At 35.5% G+C, this 20,500-nt stretch overlaps 1 protein-coding gene and 1 pseudogene across 1 annotated transcript in view; both read right to left on the reverse strand.

Annotated features, from left to right (window-relative positions):
- Window positions 1–547: 547 nt before the first annotated feature.
- LOC149063221 (polycystin family receptor for egg jelly-like) overlaps window positions 548–20,500 on the reverse strand; it is a 222,862-nt gene continuing 202,909 nt past the window's right edge. The window contains exon 32 of the mRNA XM_089215574.1: window positions 548–949. Within this exon, the coding sequence (XP_089071700.1) occupies window positions 548–949 (402 nt within the window). The remainder of the gene's footprint in view (window positions 950–20,500) is intronic.
- On the reverse strand, window positions 1,165–5,095 carry LOC149063222 (uncharacterized; annotated as a pseudogene).

The raw sequence follows: 20,500 nt of genomic DNA on the forward strand, positions 1-20,500 counted from the left end.
GGGGATTCTCTACGAGAGGAGCTCGTTGACGACACGATCATCAGACGAACTTACCAACGACTAGCAACTAGAAGCTGAATACTCAACACTAGAAGTCACATCTCGTTATTACCATTTAACTAATAAATTAATTGGACCTAGTTATTTTTTCATATTATTTAAATATTGGACTTGTAATAAATCGAGTATTTCTTAAAAACATCAAGTGTTGAATTATTCCATTCAAGTTTCTTGACAATTCTAGAAGGGCTCGCTACAGTAACACTTTAAGTCAACTAGGCAGTTGTAATTAATATTTAATTAAAATAGCGCGAGATTAAAATGTTCCTTCATTTTAAATAAACAAGATGATATATGAATACAGCTCACACTTATTTATTTATAGGTAGTGGCAAAGATTGACACACTATTTCTATGGTCACTTTATGCACGAACACTAAATGTTTTTATATGAATAAAGCCTTTTACGACTCGTGTTTATTCTATAACTAACTTCGTGCATTAGCTAATATTTTAATGAAAACAATTCACAAGTTAAATACTGCATTCATTTCCATGCCCAGTTTCGCCTTGACCAAAATATTCTTGAGAGCTTTAATAGTGCGGCGGCTATTAAGGTAGTCGAAAATAATGTGCAAACCACATGCATGTGACAAGGCGGCAATAGGTCGACGTACACATTATCCTTAATCGAGGATAGCTCAGATGTCGCTTTTGCCATGGTAAATAGTCTCTTTTGAAATGCGGCAACTGTAGTGATCACCGAAACAAGTAGCAGCCCGTCGTACGCTGCTGACTTCTTCGAGCATTGTTGGTTGTTGGACAACCGAAACACGTGCATAAAGAGACATACGGCTCCTGCTATTAATATCAAACTAGAGGCAATGAACGTGAACACATAAGTCTCCCATCCCAAAATCACTGAACTTGCTGGCACAGTATTCACAACCTGTAGAATTGGCGTCGGTTAGTGCATGTTTCGTTTACAATAATTATCCATACCCTGTACAATCAGAGGCGTTCTCGGGATTTTTTTTATTGGGGGGTGGGGTTGAATATTTATTAAAAGGTGAGTCGTGGGGGCAACTCCCACACTCCATTTTTAAATTTAAAAACAACATACATTCAATTATAACAAATTATATTTTTAATTAAAATATTTGATTACAAAATTATATCAAGTTTTCTTGATCTTTGAGCAATCACATCAAGAACTTTTTCGGCATAAATTGGAATTTTTCTATGAACGGCCAACAATGTTCAGCAGTTCAGATGATTCTATAAATGACATAAAATTATTTAAAATATGATATAAGAAGTTATAATATTAATAAAATATGTACTCCTTATTTCAGTCATTGAGTTTCATAAATATGTTTTTAGTCGTTTCATACATGAAAATGATCTCTCGGAAGTGAATGTAGATACTGGTATGGTACATAATATTTTTAATAATTGATAAATATTTGGAAAAATTGACTGTGTACATAAACGTAAAGCATCTGGCTGCCTCGGGTTTTTTATTATTTTCTTTCAGTTTTGTTTGCCATAATCTTAATTCGGCAATGACTATCTGAATGTCTGCGTCCAGATAAAATCTGACAAATTATTTAAACGATTCATATTCTATATCTATTTGATCAGAAGATAAGCACTGAAAACCTGAAAAACATAATTAATTTATAATATATTTTTATACAAAAATAACAGTTTAAATTGGTTGAAACTGACCTTCAAAAATATTCTAAGAGTAAGAAATCTTTCTTTTTAATTACTTATAAAAGAATCAATACAAGGTGTTTATGGTAATTTTATAGCAGTCTTCAGGATTTATTTACTTAACACATGCAAAAGGGCTTGGACGATTTTTTGACGTTTGTTTAATCTCTTTACAGAAATGTTGATGTCCAAAATTAATGCGATTTTCTAATTGAATTAAAAAATTAAAATGAATGGTATTTAATTAAGTATATTTATCTCCGCTTCTTTAAACATACGTTTAAATTCTTTATCAATATTTTTCATTACATTTTCAAGTATTGAAATGTTACATTGAGCTAACTCTACACTTACCTTAAGATTTATGTAATTTTTTTGTAAACATTTTCATTGTGGCAGACCGTGAAAAAACATCAGCACCCCAGCACCCCCTGTAAGAAATGCGGATAACTTTGGAAGGGATAAAGCACTAACGAAGGGATAAAGTGCACTAACGAGCACTAACTAAGCACAAACGAATAAAATTTGTTTGGACCCGAAAATCGAAATGGGGGTGCTGGCATGTCCCCAGCACCCCCCTGTAAGAAATAGGAATAACTTTGGAAGGGATAAAGCACTAACGACGGGATAAAGTGCACTAACGAAGCACAAACGAATAAAATTTGTTTGGGCCCAAAATTCGAAATGGGGGGGGGGGGGGGGGTGCTGGGGACATGGACACCTTTCTGAAGATGCAAGTACCCAAAGTTTTGGGGGATAAATACAATCTTCAGAAATATATGTTTCTACAAAATAATCAGCAAACTTTTGTAGTCTTTCATCGATGGGACACTCGCTCATAATGTCGTCGGTGAAACAATCACTTACATCTTCCGGATTTAGAAATAATAAGCCATTAATAAGCCACCGTAACCATTTACCAATTTCAGACGACTCGTCTTTATACACACTTGATAAGCTAATTTCTTGTATTTTACGGTACCAAGACTGGGTCAAGTGAAATAGGCATCCTGAAATATTGGTTTGTGTCTACATTTCAGAAACTGCATTAATTATAGCCCTTTCAGCCTACAGTTATATTGACCTAACCTATAATTTAACACAAAGTCTTTGCATTTTTTTGCTTATTGCACGATAAACATAAATATACTTTTGTTTACATTTATTTGATAATAAGCAAAATAGTAATGGAACGTAGTAATCATTAAGATATCCATAAATCGAAAAAAATTGAAAAAAAACCTAGCACTATAATCGAAAGTTCCGCCCATATAAATCTTATCAACTGTAGATAAAAATTGAAGATTTGTTTCACACAAAAATATTATTATATTTTATTTCTCGTCATTGACCAATACAAATTTTCATTTTGTTTGGATTTCACGTCAATTGAATTGAGTACGTTGTGTGCATCAGCTATATTAATAGGATTTGGGGGAATCATTTTCCGTCGGTGTTGATAAATATTCTTTCTTATTCTATTTATATCGTTAATGGTTATATCTGATGAATTACTATTTTGTGCGATTTTAGTGAGAATAATTGTTTTTGGCCTGGTTCTTACATTTTTAATAGCTTTTCTTTTACATGCTGTATTTAGCACCTGCTTCTTCAATGCTTGGCTGGAATGTTCACCATGATTGTGCTGTGGTGTATCTGTATTGTTAATACAGATATTATTTTCATCTGTATACACTTTTGCTGTACAGTTCTTAGTTGTACACCACCATTGAATAAGTCCTTTATTACATGAATCAATTCGAAATTTAAAATTATTTAAAATCAACTCCTTTTTACCACGATCACATTCAATAATATTTGTGGTTAAATTGTGCAGCTGTGGATAAATTAATATTGAATTTTCTGTTTTTCCCTTGTATAGAACCTGTGAAAACCCTGTCCTAATTATATTTAACCGTGTCCAACCTTTTCTTGGATGAATAGAAAACCAAATACATCTGTATGTGTTTTAATATTATACTTAATCGTTTACATATAAAAACTGCAGAATACAAAATTTGGGTGCTTGAATATTATTATGATATACAATGAAAATTAAAAAAAAAATTGGATGCTATTCTACTGAACAGTAGTTACATGCCTTTTCATGGATGTTTTATATTTGAAAACAAAAAACAAAAAATTCCAGGTGAAGACGTTTTGTCATTCTAGTAACTTGTATGTTCTGGTTTGTAGATCTAGAATAGATACTATTTTATGAATGGTGTAACGCTATGTCCTACGTAAACGCGGCGAGTGTGGGCGAATTTTCTTCTTAGTTTCTGACCATGCTGTTCCTTTTTCGTGTCACAATGCAAAGCGGCGAAATACAAGTGTTTTGTTTTTTTCCACGATTTCGCGTTCACATAGGACACGGCGTAAAGTCTAGACCGTAGACAGTAGACGTGTAGTAAAAGGATAATATAGTAGTTTGATAAATCAAGTTTGAGAGTGCATAAAATTGAATTATTAATTATTTATCGTACAACATGGTTTCCATATAGGTACCAATGTCTAGCTATTTCTATTTTTAGTGCAAAATACCAATCGCCGATTTAGTTAAATTGTTATTTGTTTTCATCAAAACAACATTTCAGAAAAAGTATTTTTCGTTTTAGGTTCTGAATGAAGTGAGGTTATATTGATTTTACAATAATGTATATTTTTTTGTGTTAATCATCACGTTTTAGAGTAGAAATAATGCTTTGATTTTTGACTCAATCCCCTGATAGCAGACATGCGGAGAACTTGATGTGAAAGAATTACGTGCAGACAACTTCATCGAGCTGATGATCTCATCTATAATTGCAATAACGCAATTATTGTTACTCGTGATGTAAAGGTGGTCGTTAGGGGGCTGTCCTAGCCTCCACCTGTCGATTTTGTGTATTTTTATTTTGAGCAATAAATGATGGCGGCCTACTGTTAGCCGACTGGAATAAAAAATGTTTAGGTTAGGTTAGGTTAGGTCCCCACGCCGTTGGGAACGTGCTAGGTTGGTCTTGCTGTTCAAGGGCCAGGGCAAGCCGCGCGATTCACCCTTGAGTTATCGGCCGATAAGTCTGCTGGATGGCGTCGGAAAAGTTTATGAGAGGCTATTTCTGGACAGATTAGGCGACAATCTTGAGTGATCTGGAGCCATCAGCAGCACTCAGTATGGATTCAGGCGTAAGAGGTCCACGGTAAATGCGCTGGATGATGTCATCACGGTAGCCCGTGCTGCGGGCAACATACCAGTGCAGGACAGGAACCTTGCGGTGCTCGTTTCACTTGATGTGCAAAATGCCTTCAACTCGGCGTCATGGATTCGGATTGACGAAGCGCTTAGGAAAGCTTCCATCCCGGAATACCTAGTGGCTGTATTGCAGTCGTACATGGGTGTCAGGGAACTGCTATTCGACGACAGCCCAAGTCTTTCCGTCAGGAGTGGCGTCCCCCAATGCTCTGTCCTGGGACCCACTATGTGGAACGTTATTTATGACGGCGTGATCCGACTCCCGGTTAAGTTGGTGGCCTTTGCGGACGACGTTGCTATGGTAGTGGTGGCCCACAATGCTGTCCTGCTGGAGCAGTTGGTAAACCCCATCTTGTCGGAGATCACTGACTGGATGTCCGCGAAAGGATTACGGTTCGCCCCATCAAAGTCAGAGCCAGTGGTATTAACGAGGAAGCATTCCTACCGTGCCCCAAACTTGCTCCTGCAGGGTACTGTCGTAGCAGTGAAGTGGTCCATTAGGTACTTGGGTGTTCATCTGGATACCCGACTATCTTTTGGCGAGCATACCGCTATTGTTGCTTTGGTGGCACGCAAGGCAGCAGGTGCCCTCGGAAGGTTGATGCCGAATGTTGGCGGTCCAACCCAATTAAAATGGAGCCTTCTTATGACGTTAGTTCATAGTCGGCTACTAAATGCCGCTCCAATTCGGGCTGGGAAAGTGTCTGGCGTTCAAAAGTACAAAATCTCCCTGCTTTAGGCCCAGAGATGCGCGGCGTTGAGGGTGGCCAGGTGCTATCGCACCGTCTCAGATATGGCGTCCCTGGTGCTGGTACGGATGTCTCCGGCTTTTCTACTTCCAGGTGGCAGGAGCAGACTTTATGCAATGCAAAGAACTGGTGTCGTGATGACGAAGCAGGAGATTATGGCCGACATCTTCTTTCGTTGGCAGTCAGTGTGGGAGTCGTCACCAAATGTGGCATGAACTAGGCGCCTGATTCCTGATCTCACAAGGTGGTGGCACTTTGGCATTAAACATGTGAGCTACCACATGGCCCAAGCTCTGACGGGTCATGGCTGCTTTCAGCAGTACTTGCATATGAGGGGAGAGCGCGGAGTACTGCTTGCTTCCACTGTATGGCGGTGTGCGATAACGTGGAGCATACACTTTTCCTCTGTCCTTTTTGTGATGCCGAGTGATGCGCTTTGGCTGAATCGTTGGGGAGACAAGCCCGTCAAGAGGATGTTCTGGACCTGTTGTGTGGTCCAGTTCCAGTGGATCTACCCACAGATCTGAGGCAGAAGCAAAGGATACTAGTAACTGCAAGCAGACGTATGGAGTTGTACGTAAGGAGTTGTTCGTTGAGATGGTGAAAGGGATCCTGAGCCGCAAGGAGGATTTGGAGAGAGAGTGGCAACTGGCGGAGGCTGCAGTTCAGTAAAATGACGGTCTTCCTCAATTTTTTGACCTAGTTAAGTTCTTATTTGTTGTAGGCCGAACGGCCACCTATTGTGGTTATAGGCCACTATTGTTGTATATTTCAATGTTGTGTGATATTAACTTGTACTATTCAGTGTAATGTTGGTATTTTTGTAATAAATGATGCGATCAGGGAGGCAGCAATGGGGAAACCTACTTCCCTCCATGATTCGCGATTAAACCTGGATAAAAAAAAAAAAAAAAAAAAAAAAAGGTAAGGTTATATTAGGTTCCCGCCTTCGGGAGGCATGAGCATGCAACTGCGTGCGTCAAAATTATGTTATTTCCATACTATATTATTATTTAATTATAAAAAGTTCTATATAAAAGATAATAAATATGAGTCATAAATTTGTTCGGTAAAATGTAATAGCCTGGCTTACTGAAAATGAATCAAATACAGCAAATTTAGTTCAACTAGAAAACAATTCACTTGAGTTTATTGTAAGATATTTATAAATTAATTATGTTCCATAAAATATCATGAATAATATTATTAACAACATACACAATATAATTATTATTATATTTCATTATTTCTGTTAGTGATCATGCTATTACTTCAAAAATAACAAAAAAACATCAACGTTTAATGATTTAATACATTTTGTATTTAGGACATAAATAACACAGATATAATGATTTTGGAATCTCCAGTTGATTTTTATAAAACTTCTACATAAAACCAGAATGCAGTACTCATTGAATCCTCACGATTTTATACTTAAGGATTTACAAAATAATTTAGGGTTTACCATTAGTACTCTTATGAGCTCTTAAAATTTTTGTACTCTCACTTTTTTATATTGGCAACAATGTACTATTTTTTTCTATTTCTATTCAATTCCGAAAATACCAAAATGCCACAAATCGTAATAAACTTATAAGCTAATCTAATAAAGTAATAACATAAATATAAATTAAATTGGCACGGACGTTATCCATGTTATCGACGTTCTTCTCCGAAATGTCTACGGTAAACATGTCACATATTGTATGATCGTTGTTGGAAAATTGGAATTAGTCTGTGTCAGTATTTACTACTATGTACTACAACTGTACTAGTACTATACAGTTTAGTTCGTTAACTTCCCGCTTACGCATCAAGCTATAATTCGTAAATTGTGTTCATCAAAAATATCTTGCCGAAAATGTAAATTTAATGAAAAATTAATAAGAGAATACCCAATGTTAAAAATTTTAATCATTATTATAAGCTAAAATTAATTAATTATTAAACCTAATTATTCTGAATTAATGTACAATTTTATAATAAAAACAAAATATGTATTTAATATGATTATTTATTTATTATATCATAATATCACAGAATATAATATAATATATTCACTGTTTAATGCCTCATTGCCAGTCATTGGTTTTTGAAAAGTATCAGTTTGGTATACATTGATCTTATTTTTGTCTGGTAATTTCGTTTTATAATTTCATGGAACATTCTTATGTCCAGCTATTTCTGAATAACTAACTTAGGCAACTGATCTTTATGTGTATCAACAATAGATTGATTATCATCACAGCCACTTGATTGGAAACTTATTTTGTATTGATATAAGTTAATTTTAACTTGAGTACAAAAACAAAACTGACTATTTGTAATTTTTAACATTATAATAGCTTCTAAAAACTCTCCGTTTTCAAGCATATTTTTATAATAATATCACTGGACTTATACAATCCTCCACAGTCCTTTTGACTAAGCAACTTCCGACTTCTATTTGAATTACTATCAGATGTATATATGTACAACATTTTCTTACAGTTTTCACAATTAATTTTATTTTCAATTGCTCTACTCACAAAACCAGCTATATAATAACTTACATTTTCAACAAATAATCCAACCTCCCTTACATCTAAAAAATCATAATCAATATTTGTCTCTTTGATTGAAAATAAAAATAAATAGACCATTTTATACAATTCTGATTCATACACATTAGATAGGTACAGTTTTTTTATGAACTTTTAAAAATTGTTCATTTGAACTTGGAAATTCATCCATTTTACCCATATTTTTTAATGAAATAAAATATTCAACTATTATATTTAACAGTAAGATAGTATATTTAAAAGTAACTCGGTGAGATGTTAACATAATGGAGAACAGATAAAATGTGAAAAACCAATAATAGGTACTATAAATGTATGAAATAGATACAAAAAGTACCTCTATCTTTTTTTGGCTTGTAACAATGCCACGACTATTTACTACTTCGATTTATAAATTAAAATGGACGCCTATGCTACTGCTTCGACATCCATTGCTCCGATTATCAATAACTACGATATTAAAACAAATTATATTACTACTTCGATGAGTCAATGGCAGTCCGAAAATTGATAAGAGTGGTTATAAAATGATCAAGAGTGGTTATACGATGGTTACAGTGTGACCAACTTGAGGTGGCGTTGCACAGCAAGTCGAGGGATATTTTCGATTTGCGGAGCGTAGCGACGAGTGCCGCTAGCATGGCATCACTGACATTCATCACCCTACTTCGATATTCTAGTATCTATTCTGTGGTATAACCGCGGTTCTGTGTGAAATATTTATCTATGATATAATATCGGACTCGTATTGTTATCTGTAAATTTTTATAATATTCGGAGTAATAATTGTTCGGAGCATTATGTTATCGTGATAGTATAATATCGGACTAGTTGCATTCGTAACATTTTTTATTTGGATTAATATGTTCGTGGTATTATGTTATCGTGGTAGTACATCATCGTGGCAGTAGTAGAAAGCCATCTTTTTTACCTATGTGAAACATATCATATTCATCTTTCAATCAATTATGTAGGTATTTAACTTAGATAACTAAAATTATATAAATTTGGAAAACCCAATGCTTTATGCTTTATGTTAAGAAGATATTATGTTGTATAATTTGTTAATTTATTTAAGTTTATTATTTGTTAATTATACATATTACATATGTATTTATTTAATATAATTTATATTTCTATATCAGATTAACTACCTAGTAAATAAAAAAATAAATATTTTTTAAAAACAATATGGTGTATCTCAATTACTATAGTAAATGATTATATTAAACAGATAATATTTAATAATTTTTAAACAAAGTAAATTAACGATTTCTATGTATTCAGAGAAATAATTCATGAATATACAGATACTAATGTATAATTTATATACTTAGATTCAGGATTTAGAGCCAAGACTAAAAGGGGGCTACAATGATCCGAATAGTAAAAATACGGAACGTACGATCTCGGAATTTAATATCCTTTACCGCTATATTCCGGAAAGTAAAATTCCGGAATGTAAAATCCCGGACCGTAATTTGATAAGATGCACAAGGGCACAATAAAGTGTGAGAGTAGTCCCCTACCTCTGACGGTGGTTAAAAAGCGTCCCTTTAACAAATTATTCCTTTAACTATGCCGGGTTAAAAATGGGATGAGTATGCTTACGCAATCACTGTACAAAGTTGATAGTGGTTTAAGTTTAACCAATTAATATTAGAGTGTAAAAATTAAAGTTAACTACATCTTTATAAATACATAGGTGTCTAAAAATGTTCAACCAGTACTTTGATTATTAACTTCACCTAACTTCATAGATGTTACCTAACCATAGATAAGTACCTAATTGTGATACCGAATGTAGTAAACATCAGGTCCAGACCACCCCCCCCCCGCCATGGTAATTTAAATTTATTCAAATAAAGATTTACTATGTTTTTTAATTCGTTTAATTAATTTTGCCATCCGAACACAAATTCTATAAATATCGATAAAAACATTATGCTCAGTAATAATCATCTTTAAAATATAATACGAGATTCCTTCAAAGATGCGCAATTAAATTAAATATCAAAAATATTTACCTTCCTAGTCACAATATATATTATAGTTTATAAGCAATAAAATTAAAAATTTATAAAATTCGTCAAATTCACGAAAGTTTGAAAATGGTTTGTTGTAAAAGAGACATACCATTTTTTAAATTGTTGCCTAAATAATTTACTTTGATAGATAACCAAATCTGTTTCTGTTATAATATATATGTTAGGAGACCCCCCCCCCCCCCATTAAACCCCAAGATTGCTTAAAGAGAGGGGGTAATCAACTCTTATGGTATATACTATAAGTTTAAATTGTTATATATATATATATATTATTGGCTTTGTTGAATTTAAATAAAAAAATTTAATAGGTCAGAGCAATATAAATCATACGATTAGTAATATACTACGCAAACCATGGTCTTCGCTCAGAATTACTTTTCGTTTGCAATGATTTATCATTGAAGTCAAATTTATCAAATAGGTGATAGGTAACCAATGGTACCGTACATTAAAGAGACTTACTAAATTAAAAGGTACACTCATATAGGTACTTACAAATTTACAGGTATATATTAGTATATATTATATACTTACTCATAACAGTTTTTCTATTTAAGTATCTTAGAGGGGTCACTATAATGGATAGATGTGTTAAATTTCATTTCAATGATAATATAGTATAATATATAATGATTGAATACGAGAAACGATTTTATATTTATGCGCTCTTCGTACATTTAATATGCAGCTTGTAATAAATTACAAGCTATATTTTATGATATTATTGCTATTAAAGTAATTTATTTTACATTAGCAATACAGTAGGTTAAATAAATTTTTGCCAAATAAATCACATTTTAAAATATCATTGTGTGTATAAAATATATTAACATATTATAAAAGTTTCAACTATCAACTAATATTTTTAAATCACAACAAAATAACAAAAATGTTATTCTTTCCTTAAATACCTAATTTCATCCAAATTTGAACTTATATTCTATAAAAAAAGAGTATATGTACATAATTTTAAGAATTTTTGATGACGGTATGAACCATTAATGAGAAATTAATGAATTTTCAAATTTAAATCCTTAACTAAAAAAATTGAAAAATTGATACATTTTTAGCAACATAATAATTTACAACTTTTTGAGATTATTATGTATGGAAAATATTGTCATGTTAGATTTTTTGACATGATTGTTTGGGTTGTTTAAACCGAATAAAATAATTATTATTATAAAACAGTCAACATCTGTTACAATGTAACATTGTAACATGTTTGATCTCATAACGCCAGTTTAACCATTCTTTTAATAAAACCTTTTTTTAAATTTAATAACATATTACCAAAACCAAGTAGGTACGCTAAGAGAACAAGACTTTCCATTCAAAGAATTCATATAATCATTACACATTATATGGTCCTATGATTGTCCCTATGACTATTTATTTAAATATTAGGAATCCAATATTTGAAGGGATAAAACTGTCATCATTTATAATAGGTAAATTTCTTATTGACATAGGTGGATAGGCAATTTCCCTACCACCTTCGTTTACTCATCCCTAGGCGTCACTGCGGTAGTTCTTAATATTATTAAACTAAATTTAACCTCTTTTCTATGTTTCATTGTATAATATTATTATAATTTTTGTATTTCTTATTTATCCTGCCATCAACTCACTTGTTTTCTTTGGTTTACCTGGAGAATATAATTCCTCTAGTAGTCTAGTAGGTACTAGGTAGTTAGGTAGTCAGGTATGTCTAACAAATTTTTAGAACAATTATATACTATACCTAGTCAAAGTTGGAACAAAATCTACCAGGTGACTTGAAACCAAGTAAATTAGTAGGGTTATACCTATGTTCAAACATAGGTATAACCCTACTATGAAAAATATGTTCAAACATATTTTTCATACATACCAAGGTTAGGTTAGGTTAGGATAACCTACAGGGGAGTCTTCCAACCAGGGCGCTTCAGAGCAGGTAGCTTAGGATGCGGCGACTAGTAAACTGAGACCAATGTACTACCAACTGCAATCACGGTCAATATTAATAATCAAGACGATTTTCCGGCGTTGGTCAAAAGAGTGAAGAGTGGTGTCAACAGTGACACGATAGGTGACGCGATCACTGGCATGAGGAAGAAAAGAAGCGAGCCGAGGTCATCAGAGTGGCCGGGGACGACGCTAACGTTTGGCTGCCGGTGACTAGGTGCTGCGAAACAGACGAAGAGAAAGCTGCTGAGTAACGTAGCACACTCGGTGATGCTGTACGGCGCACCATTGTGGGCAGACGAGATGAGCGCAACAGGCTTGGCCGAACTCCTCAAGGTTCAGAGGTGAATCTGCCTGAGAGTGGCCTCCGCATATTGCATGACTTCAAGAGACGCAGTAGCAGTCATCACTGGGATCCCCCCACTAAACCTGCTCGCCAAGGAGAGAAAAAAGCTGCACGAAAAGAAGAGAAACCCGGAACTGGTAATTCCACCCGCAAACATCCTGGATACGTGGCAGACGGAATGGGAAAACAGCGAAGACGGAAGATGGACGTATGCCCTCATCCCAAACATCGGGACCTGGACAGGCCGCCGACACGGAGAAACAAGCTTCCACCTAACCCAAGCTCTGAGTGGTCACGGATGCTTCGCCGCGTACCTGAAGAGATTCGGAAAGTTGGAAACGTCGGAGTGCTGGTTCTGCGGACACGCAGTAGATGATGCCGAACACACAATATTCCACTGCGACGCGTGGCACTCGAGGAAGAGACAAGCGGAGATGACCCTAGAGACAGACCTAAACACAACAAACCTGATCCCCACAATGCTCGTCTCAAAGGAGAATTGGGTTGGGACACCATAGCGGCCATGATTGAAGCGATCATGAGGAAAAAAGATGAGGAAGAGAGAAGAAGGCAGGCGGCCGCACTAAAATGAGGAAACCCAAGCACGAGAAATCCAGGGCGGCGGGCATAGGCCGTTGAAGAGGACATAATGAACGAGAAAAAACCAGGGCGGCGGACTCCGGTCGGCCCACCAAGAGGACCCCGCAACCAAAACAAGCACCAAACGCACTATGTAACAAAACATATTTATTATTGTAAGGGGGCTACTTGGGGAATTGTCTCACGTAACCCTCAGTTTGGCCTCTGGCCGTTGTACAATTGATTTATCAATAAATGATGAGACAGGGGGTGAAATGACCGAAAGGTTAGTACCACCCCGTGTCTCGATACCATGTAAAAAAAAACCTAACCATGTAAAAAAAGGCTGCTTCAACAGAGAGCTCTGGTTGAAATAAGAGACATTGACTCGTGGTCTAACCGAGATAACGTCGCCGACTCCATCTCCCTGGAGACAGCCCTCCCAAAGGATACTGCCCAGGTGGTGGGACTAAAGTAGGCGTGGGACAGGTCTCAGACCGCCCTGGTACTCATCCCGATGAAAGAGGTGAACGGGCTCATAATCAAAGGGAGAGTGAGAAACAGCTTGGTCAGCTGTCGGATCCGTCTATCCAAAAAAAATGGAAAAAGGTGCTTCAGATGTCTAGCCTTTGACCACGTAGTCAAAGAATGCAAGAGAGCAGGTAGAAGCGCATGCTGCAGACGATGTGGAGGGGCAGGGCATTTTGCAAAATAGTGCAAAGCCGACGCGGAGGCGGTGGCTACCTTCGGAAAAACCCTGAGGGAGGAATCCCGAAAGGCGAAGGGACCAGGTGCTGAGTCAGCTTTGCAATGATCAACTTCCTACAAGCTAACCTTAACAGGCCAAGAGCGTCCCAGGCGCTCATCATGCAAACAATGCATAAAACTAAAGCATCGATAGCAATTATCAGCGAACTGAACAGTGGATTCCGGACAGTGGCTCCGGCAGGCATGGCAGTGAAGATGCTACTTGCTGTATCTACAGGGCTCCAGACATGGATATCACTTGCAGCGGGCCGGGCGCCGGATTCGCCTGGATAGAGACCTCGGGGGTTCGGGTGTACAGCTGCTACCATTCACCAAACAAGAGGTGCTCAATTGATCAATACAAAAACTACCTGAGTCAACTTGAAACAAGATTAAGACAGATTCCAATTAACGTCATTGTGGCCGGCGACTTAAATGCGCATTCACCCAGCTGGGGTTCACCGTACACGTGTCCTAAAGGGGAGGCGCTATTGGACATGGCAAGTTCACTTGGCTTGGTAGCAGAAATGAAGGTGACGCTTCAACATATGAGCTGGGAGGTCGCTCCTCGCACATAGACGTGACGTTCGCCTCGCTTTCAATGATACGGCATATGCATTCGTGGCAAGTCTTGAAGACAGACATAGCCAGTGACCATCATCCAATATACTTCTCCGTTCATGGAAGTATAAATCACCATAGATCCAATCCTATGGGTTGGTCTTGGAGGCGGATGGATTATGATAAGCTGGTGTCGTTCCTACGGACAGACGATACGCTGGTAGACGGGACAGTGTATAATGAGGTTGATCTAACGAGGCTTTTAGAAAGAACATGTGACAGCTGCATGCCTAAACGCAAGTTCCCGGGGTGCAGCAAACCAGTGCACTAGTGGTCTGGAGAGATAGCTGCGCTCAGAAAAGCAAGTTTTAAAGCAAGAAGAACATATCAGAAGGCTCGGTAACGAAGAGGACTGGAAGAATGCCGGGAAGAGCCGCGGGTGGCAAGAGAAGCGTCAAAGAAGTTAAGGCTGGAGATCAGACGCAGCCAGGAGAGGAGCTGGAAGGACTTGTGCAAGCAGGTGGACACGGACCCCTGGGGTCTGCCCTATAAGATAGTGTCTAAAAAACTAATAGGTAGACGTCCAATTCCTGGCCTTAAAATCCCGGGATAAATGGACGCTATCGTGGATGGACTGTTCACTAAATGTCAACCTCCCAGCATTGATGTACAGCTGGAGGACTCGGACCTGCTCACTGAAAACGAACTGAGGGACGCAGGAGGTGTCTGCAAGGGGCAAAGCCCCCGGGCCGGATGGAGTGCCAGACGAAGTGCTGAGAGTGATTATTAAGCAGTGACCTCAACTTCTGTTGCCGACATTTAATAATTGCTTGATCACCGGCCATTACTATGAGAGTTGGAAATCGGCGCTCCTAGTTCTCCTTAGGAAGAGAACAAAACCCCTCAAACAGCCCTCCTCATATAGGCCGCTGTGCTTAATTAATTCGATGGGCAAATTGTTTGAAAGGCTCCTGAAAGCTAGACTGCAAGATCATTTAAATCAACAGCCGGAGATGGTATAGCAGTTCAGCAATTCAGGTTTACCAAAGGACGATCAACAACACAGACCATCGAAAAGGTTATGCAAATTGTTGAGCGTGCAGGAACGGGTCAGTTGTACAACCGTAAGCTGTGTGTGCTAGCCTCATTAGACGTGGCGAACGCTTTTAATACAGCACTATGGGAGAAAATTGATGCGGCACTTATGCTTAAAAGGGTGCCGAATTATTTAGTACGTATAATTAGATCGTATTTTGAAGGGAGAAACATTATATCAGAAGACACTCGCCGAGCTGTCACGGCTGGAGTACCTCAGGGTTCCGTGATCGGTCCACTACTATGGAACACATTTTATGACGGATTAATGCGTAGGAGGACCTTCTGTGGTGAAGAGGAAGCTCCTGACAACAGTAATTGGGAATGCCCAATTGTTATATGCTGCCCCAATATGGCACAATGCGCTTAAGTACGAGCGCAATAGGATAAAACTTAGTTCTCTCCAAAGAAAAATGGCGCTTAGGGTCGCGAGCGCTTACCGCACAGTTTCCGTTGCCGCCTTTATGGTAATCGCTGGATTAATACCAATTCATATACTAGCATTTGAGAGAGCGGAAATAGAACACGCAAGAAGGGATGGTCAGGACACGCAAACGGCGAAAAAAGAAGCCAGGGCCAGATCGATAACCAAGTGGCAAACGGATTGGGACGAATGCAAGACAGGGCGCTGGACTCATGGACTCATATCAAATGTAGACGAGTGGTACAATAAGAAATGGGGTCAGACAAACTTCCACATTACACAATTCTTGTTGGGACACGGATGCTTTAATGAATACCTCTTGAGATTCAAAAAGAGGAATGATGCGAAGTGCATGTATTGCGACAATCCTGTAGACGACGTGGAGCACACTTTCACTTGCGATAGGTGGTGGTGAGAAAGGCGTTAAATGGAAGAAGAGCTTGGTGTGGATATCTCGACAATAAGCTTGGCGCAATCAATGATGAAGTCAAAGCGGAAGTGGGACGCAGCGACCAAGTACATCACAACTGTACTGAAGAAGAAAAAGGCTGACGAAAGAGCATTGCAAGCAGCAGCGCTTTAGTAGTATAAGTATATATGTTATAGCTCGAAGAGCAAATCTGTAGGGGTAGAGCCCTTTGAGTTGTTGTAGTATTATTATTTTGTAAGAGAAAGTGAGTGGGAGATTGGCTCACCGCTTCTCATATTCGTTGTTTGTTTATCTGAATAAACGATGGTCAGCAGGGGAAAGTTGTGTGTCGCGCAAGCAAACAGTTCACCCCTGCTTATAGGTGCTAAAAAACAAAAGGTTAGGTTAGGATATCTACTCACTCAAAAGGAAAATATAACAGCTAACAAATTTTGAACGGTCAATATTGATAGAGAAAGTTCTTTCATTGTCATGATTAGCTTTATATTATGAAAAAATAACACTTATAGTACTCAGTGATGTGAGATTCAACAGGTATTTGGGAAACTTGTTATCTTACATGTCTTACCAATTCTTTTATTACGATACCATTTTTAACTTATGATGGTGCACATTTTTAGGTTCTTGTGAAAGGTAATATTCATTGCAAATTTCCAATAAAATGACTTGTTACTAAATATCGATAATTGTAGTTATAACAATCCCCATCATAAATGAGTAGTCAATAGTTATTACCAATTACCAGTAGGTAATACTGTAATATTGTAATACTAACCATGTATGATTTTCAAAATAAAAATAAATAACAACAAATCTTATTATAAAACTGAAATAATTATTTCAAGTACAGAACATAAATTACGAAACTTTTACGAAGACTCAGAATTAGCTTTATTATGTTTGCAGACATTTAATTCATTCCCAAATATCAAAAAAGATAATAATGAATTTGCTATACAAATAGTTGATCATAATAATAATAATAATGATCGTATGTGGTGTTATATTAAACTGCAAGAGGGATGTTATGAAATTAAAGATTTTAAGCATAGAGTTATGACACAAATAAATATTTATAATGAAAAATTCAAAATACGGGTAACATTTGACATTTCGTTTGATCCTTACGATTTAAGATTATATATAAAATGTAATGGAATACTACACTTTGAATTTTGACATAGCATCCCTCTTGACAATAAAAAAAATATATTATTTCTTATTTGTGTTCTGTACTTGAAATAATTATTTCAGTTATAAAAATAATAAGGTTTGTTGGGGGGAAAGAAAACTGATGTGTACACAGTAAATATTTTTGATTAAGTGATAAAACCGATTTCGAGTGTGCAAACTCCTGTAATTTTAAAATAGGTAAATATTTTGTGAAAACAGAGAATTCGTTGACAAAAAATGTGAAATCCACCTGTAAAATGCTATGTTGTAAATATTTTAGTGTGAGTGGCACATAGGTGGACAACGAGTGTAATATCTCCCCGTGATTTTTGTTACAGTAAAATCATTGTGTTCAAGCGGGAGATCCTCTATTAAACTTTGTGAAATTACCGCGGTGGAAAAAAACGTACTGTGAAGATACAAATATATACTACTTAAGTGTATTATTTTTTCCTTAGAATTTGAAAAAGTGATAAATACAAATAGTCATTTAAGCTTCAAAATTGGTGTTTTGAGGAATTAAATCGGAAAGTTTTGAAACTTTGCAAAAAGTTTGGTTATAGGCTACTGATTAACCAAAAAAAAAGTCACCATTCCTCCGAAGTCCGGAAGTGTCCGCCATCTTGGATTTTAAGTGCGACTTTTCAGTATTTTTAAATTATCTTTGAAAATACTAATTTTATATCAAAAATACTTCTATTCAAAAATGTAGCTGATAAAATTTTAAACAAATATGGTTTTATTTTTTTATTGTAGCTTGAATAGGTTAAAAGCAAAATTTAACCATGTATTATAATATTAAACGCGGTGCGCTATAATACTATTTATATGCTGCCCATAGGCGGCGTGCCGCACTTGTGTCCACTAGAAAACGCAATATTTACGTTTTTATATAAATTAACATATTACAAATAAACATTATTATTGATATACGCTATATTATATATTATAAATTATATCATATAATATATACAGAGTGATTGATTTATCAAACAACACTCATTTTTTTAAAAAGACGTATTGACTATTTTAAAAACTGTAGATTTACACTCGTCTTGAATTGTATATATTTTTTTATTTTTTTTCAACCTTATATTTATTAGGTAAACCACTATCAACTTTAGATTTTCAAATATTAACCTATACTTAAAATTTCATAAATTAATAAAGCTATTTTTTTTATTAATTATTACGTTAAAATTTCAAATTTAGTTTATGAGTTATAGGTATTTAAAGTTTAGATTGGCGGAGTGGTGTGGTACGAGGTTACCCCGCAAAATGTCCACTACTAAACTTAAAATACTTATAACTCATACTCGTAAACTACTTGCCCTAAATTCGATTTTTATGAATCAAAATACTAAGAAAAATATTCTGCTATGGAATATGAAATTACAATACTATGTTGTCATTCAAATAAGTAAAAAACTTAAAAAATGATAAGGATAAATAATATTTAAAAATATAATTTTTTAATAAAGCGTTGGGTTTTTAACAACTTGAAACTATGTAAAAAAATATTTTGAAAAAAGCCAATACATTTTTAAATAATGAGTGTTGTTTGATAAAAGAATCAACCTGTATACACCGCGTATTATATTTTACTAAAATATAAATATTAGTGAACCTGATCTCGTAGCTGCCGAGGCAATTTACCACCATGACTGTTATGTGAAGTTTTCTCGAATTTCTTCCATTTCAACACAAAAAAGAGGACGACCCAAGGTAAGCAATATATTAGAATCTATGGATATCATTTTTAAATATATTGAAGAGAGCGAGAAATGTCAATTTTCAATAGACGATCTTATTGAAGAACTTTATGGCCCGATAAAAAACCAGTGAGTAAATAGTTGATGGAAAAGTATAGCAGTGATATAATCATTAGTAGCGGAATATAGGTACAACGTTTTGTTTCAAATCGGTCGGTAATCGGATACTTAATGAAAATTGGTATTCAAATAGAAGTAATAACGTTGAGGAAGAACGATTAAGAATAATATACACAGCAGCAGAGATAATTAGAGAGGATATTAGGTCAGAAATACATGATCTTACTTCATATGAATATTGTTTTGATTTTTTTTTTAAATGTTGATACGGCTGTACCAAATACTCTGAAAGTATTTTTAGACGAAGTTATCATTACTAAAAAAAAAAAAAAAAAACTGAATTGACAAGAATAAGTACTGCAATAGCTCATTCAATTTCGGCTGCAACAATACCAAAATTATTCATATTACCGTTGGAATTAGGCCTTTCAGTCATGTTATATAGAAAATTTGAATCTAAAAATATTATTAATATTTTGTGCAATCTTGGTTTATGCGCATCCTATCGCGAAGCATTATTATTAGAAGCATCTTCGTTGTATCATCCACAGCCAAATATTTTACCGAATTCATTTTCCCAATTTATTTTTGACAACGCCGATTTTAATATTAATACTTTGGATGGTTTAAATACTTTTCACATCATGGGTGGTATACAACGTGTGACACCTAGTAGTTCAGTTTGTCTAGTAGATAAAATAAATTGTTTGAGAATAATGCAATCTTCACAAGATATAGGAAATTTACGAAAAATAAATAGGAGGACGAGGATGAAATAGTATATGGTCCATCGTTCCAACGCAAAAAAATGAATTTTGTATAATGTGTATAATGAATTATAAAAATAATATTAATTGTAAAAAAAAAAAATGTAAATAAAGCAACTCTAATTAAAATGTTGTATTAGTTCTGTAAATTATTCAATTACTATATAATACTGTTATAAAATATCTAATATTTATATTTTAGTAAAATATAATACGCGGTGTATATACCTATATATATTATAATTATGTTACGTCCCGACTGAACGTCGATTCATACATCAACGTAG

This window comes from Diuraphis noxia, unplaced genomic scaffold, assembly GCF_037042655.1.
Source record: "Diuraphis noxia isolate RWA-SAM2 unplaced genomic scaffold, SU_Dnox_SAM2 contig0001, whole genome shotgun sequence".
Taxonomy (NCBI): Eukaryota; Metazoa; Arthropoda; class Insecta; order Hemiptera; family Aphididae; genus Diuraphis; species Diuraphis noxia.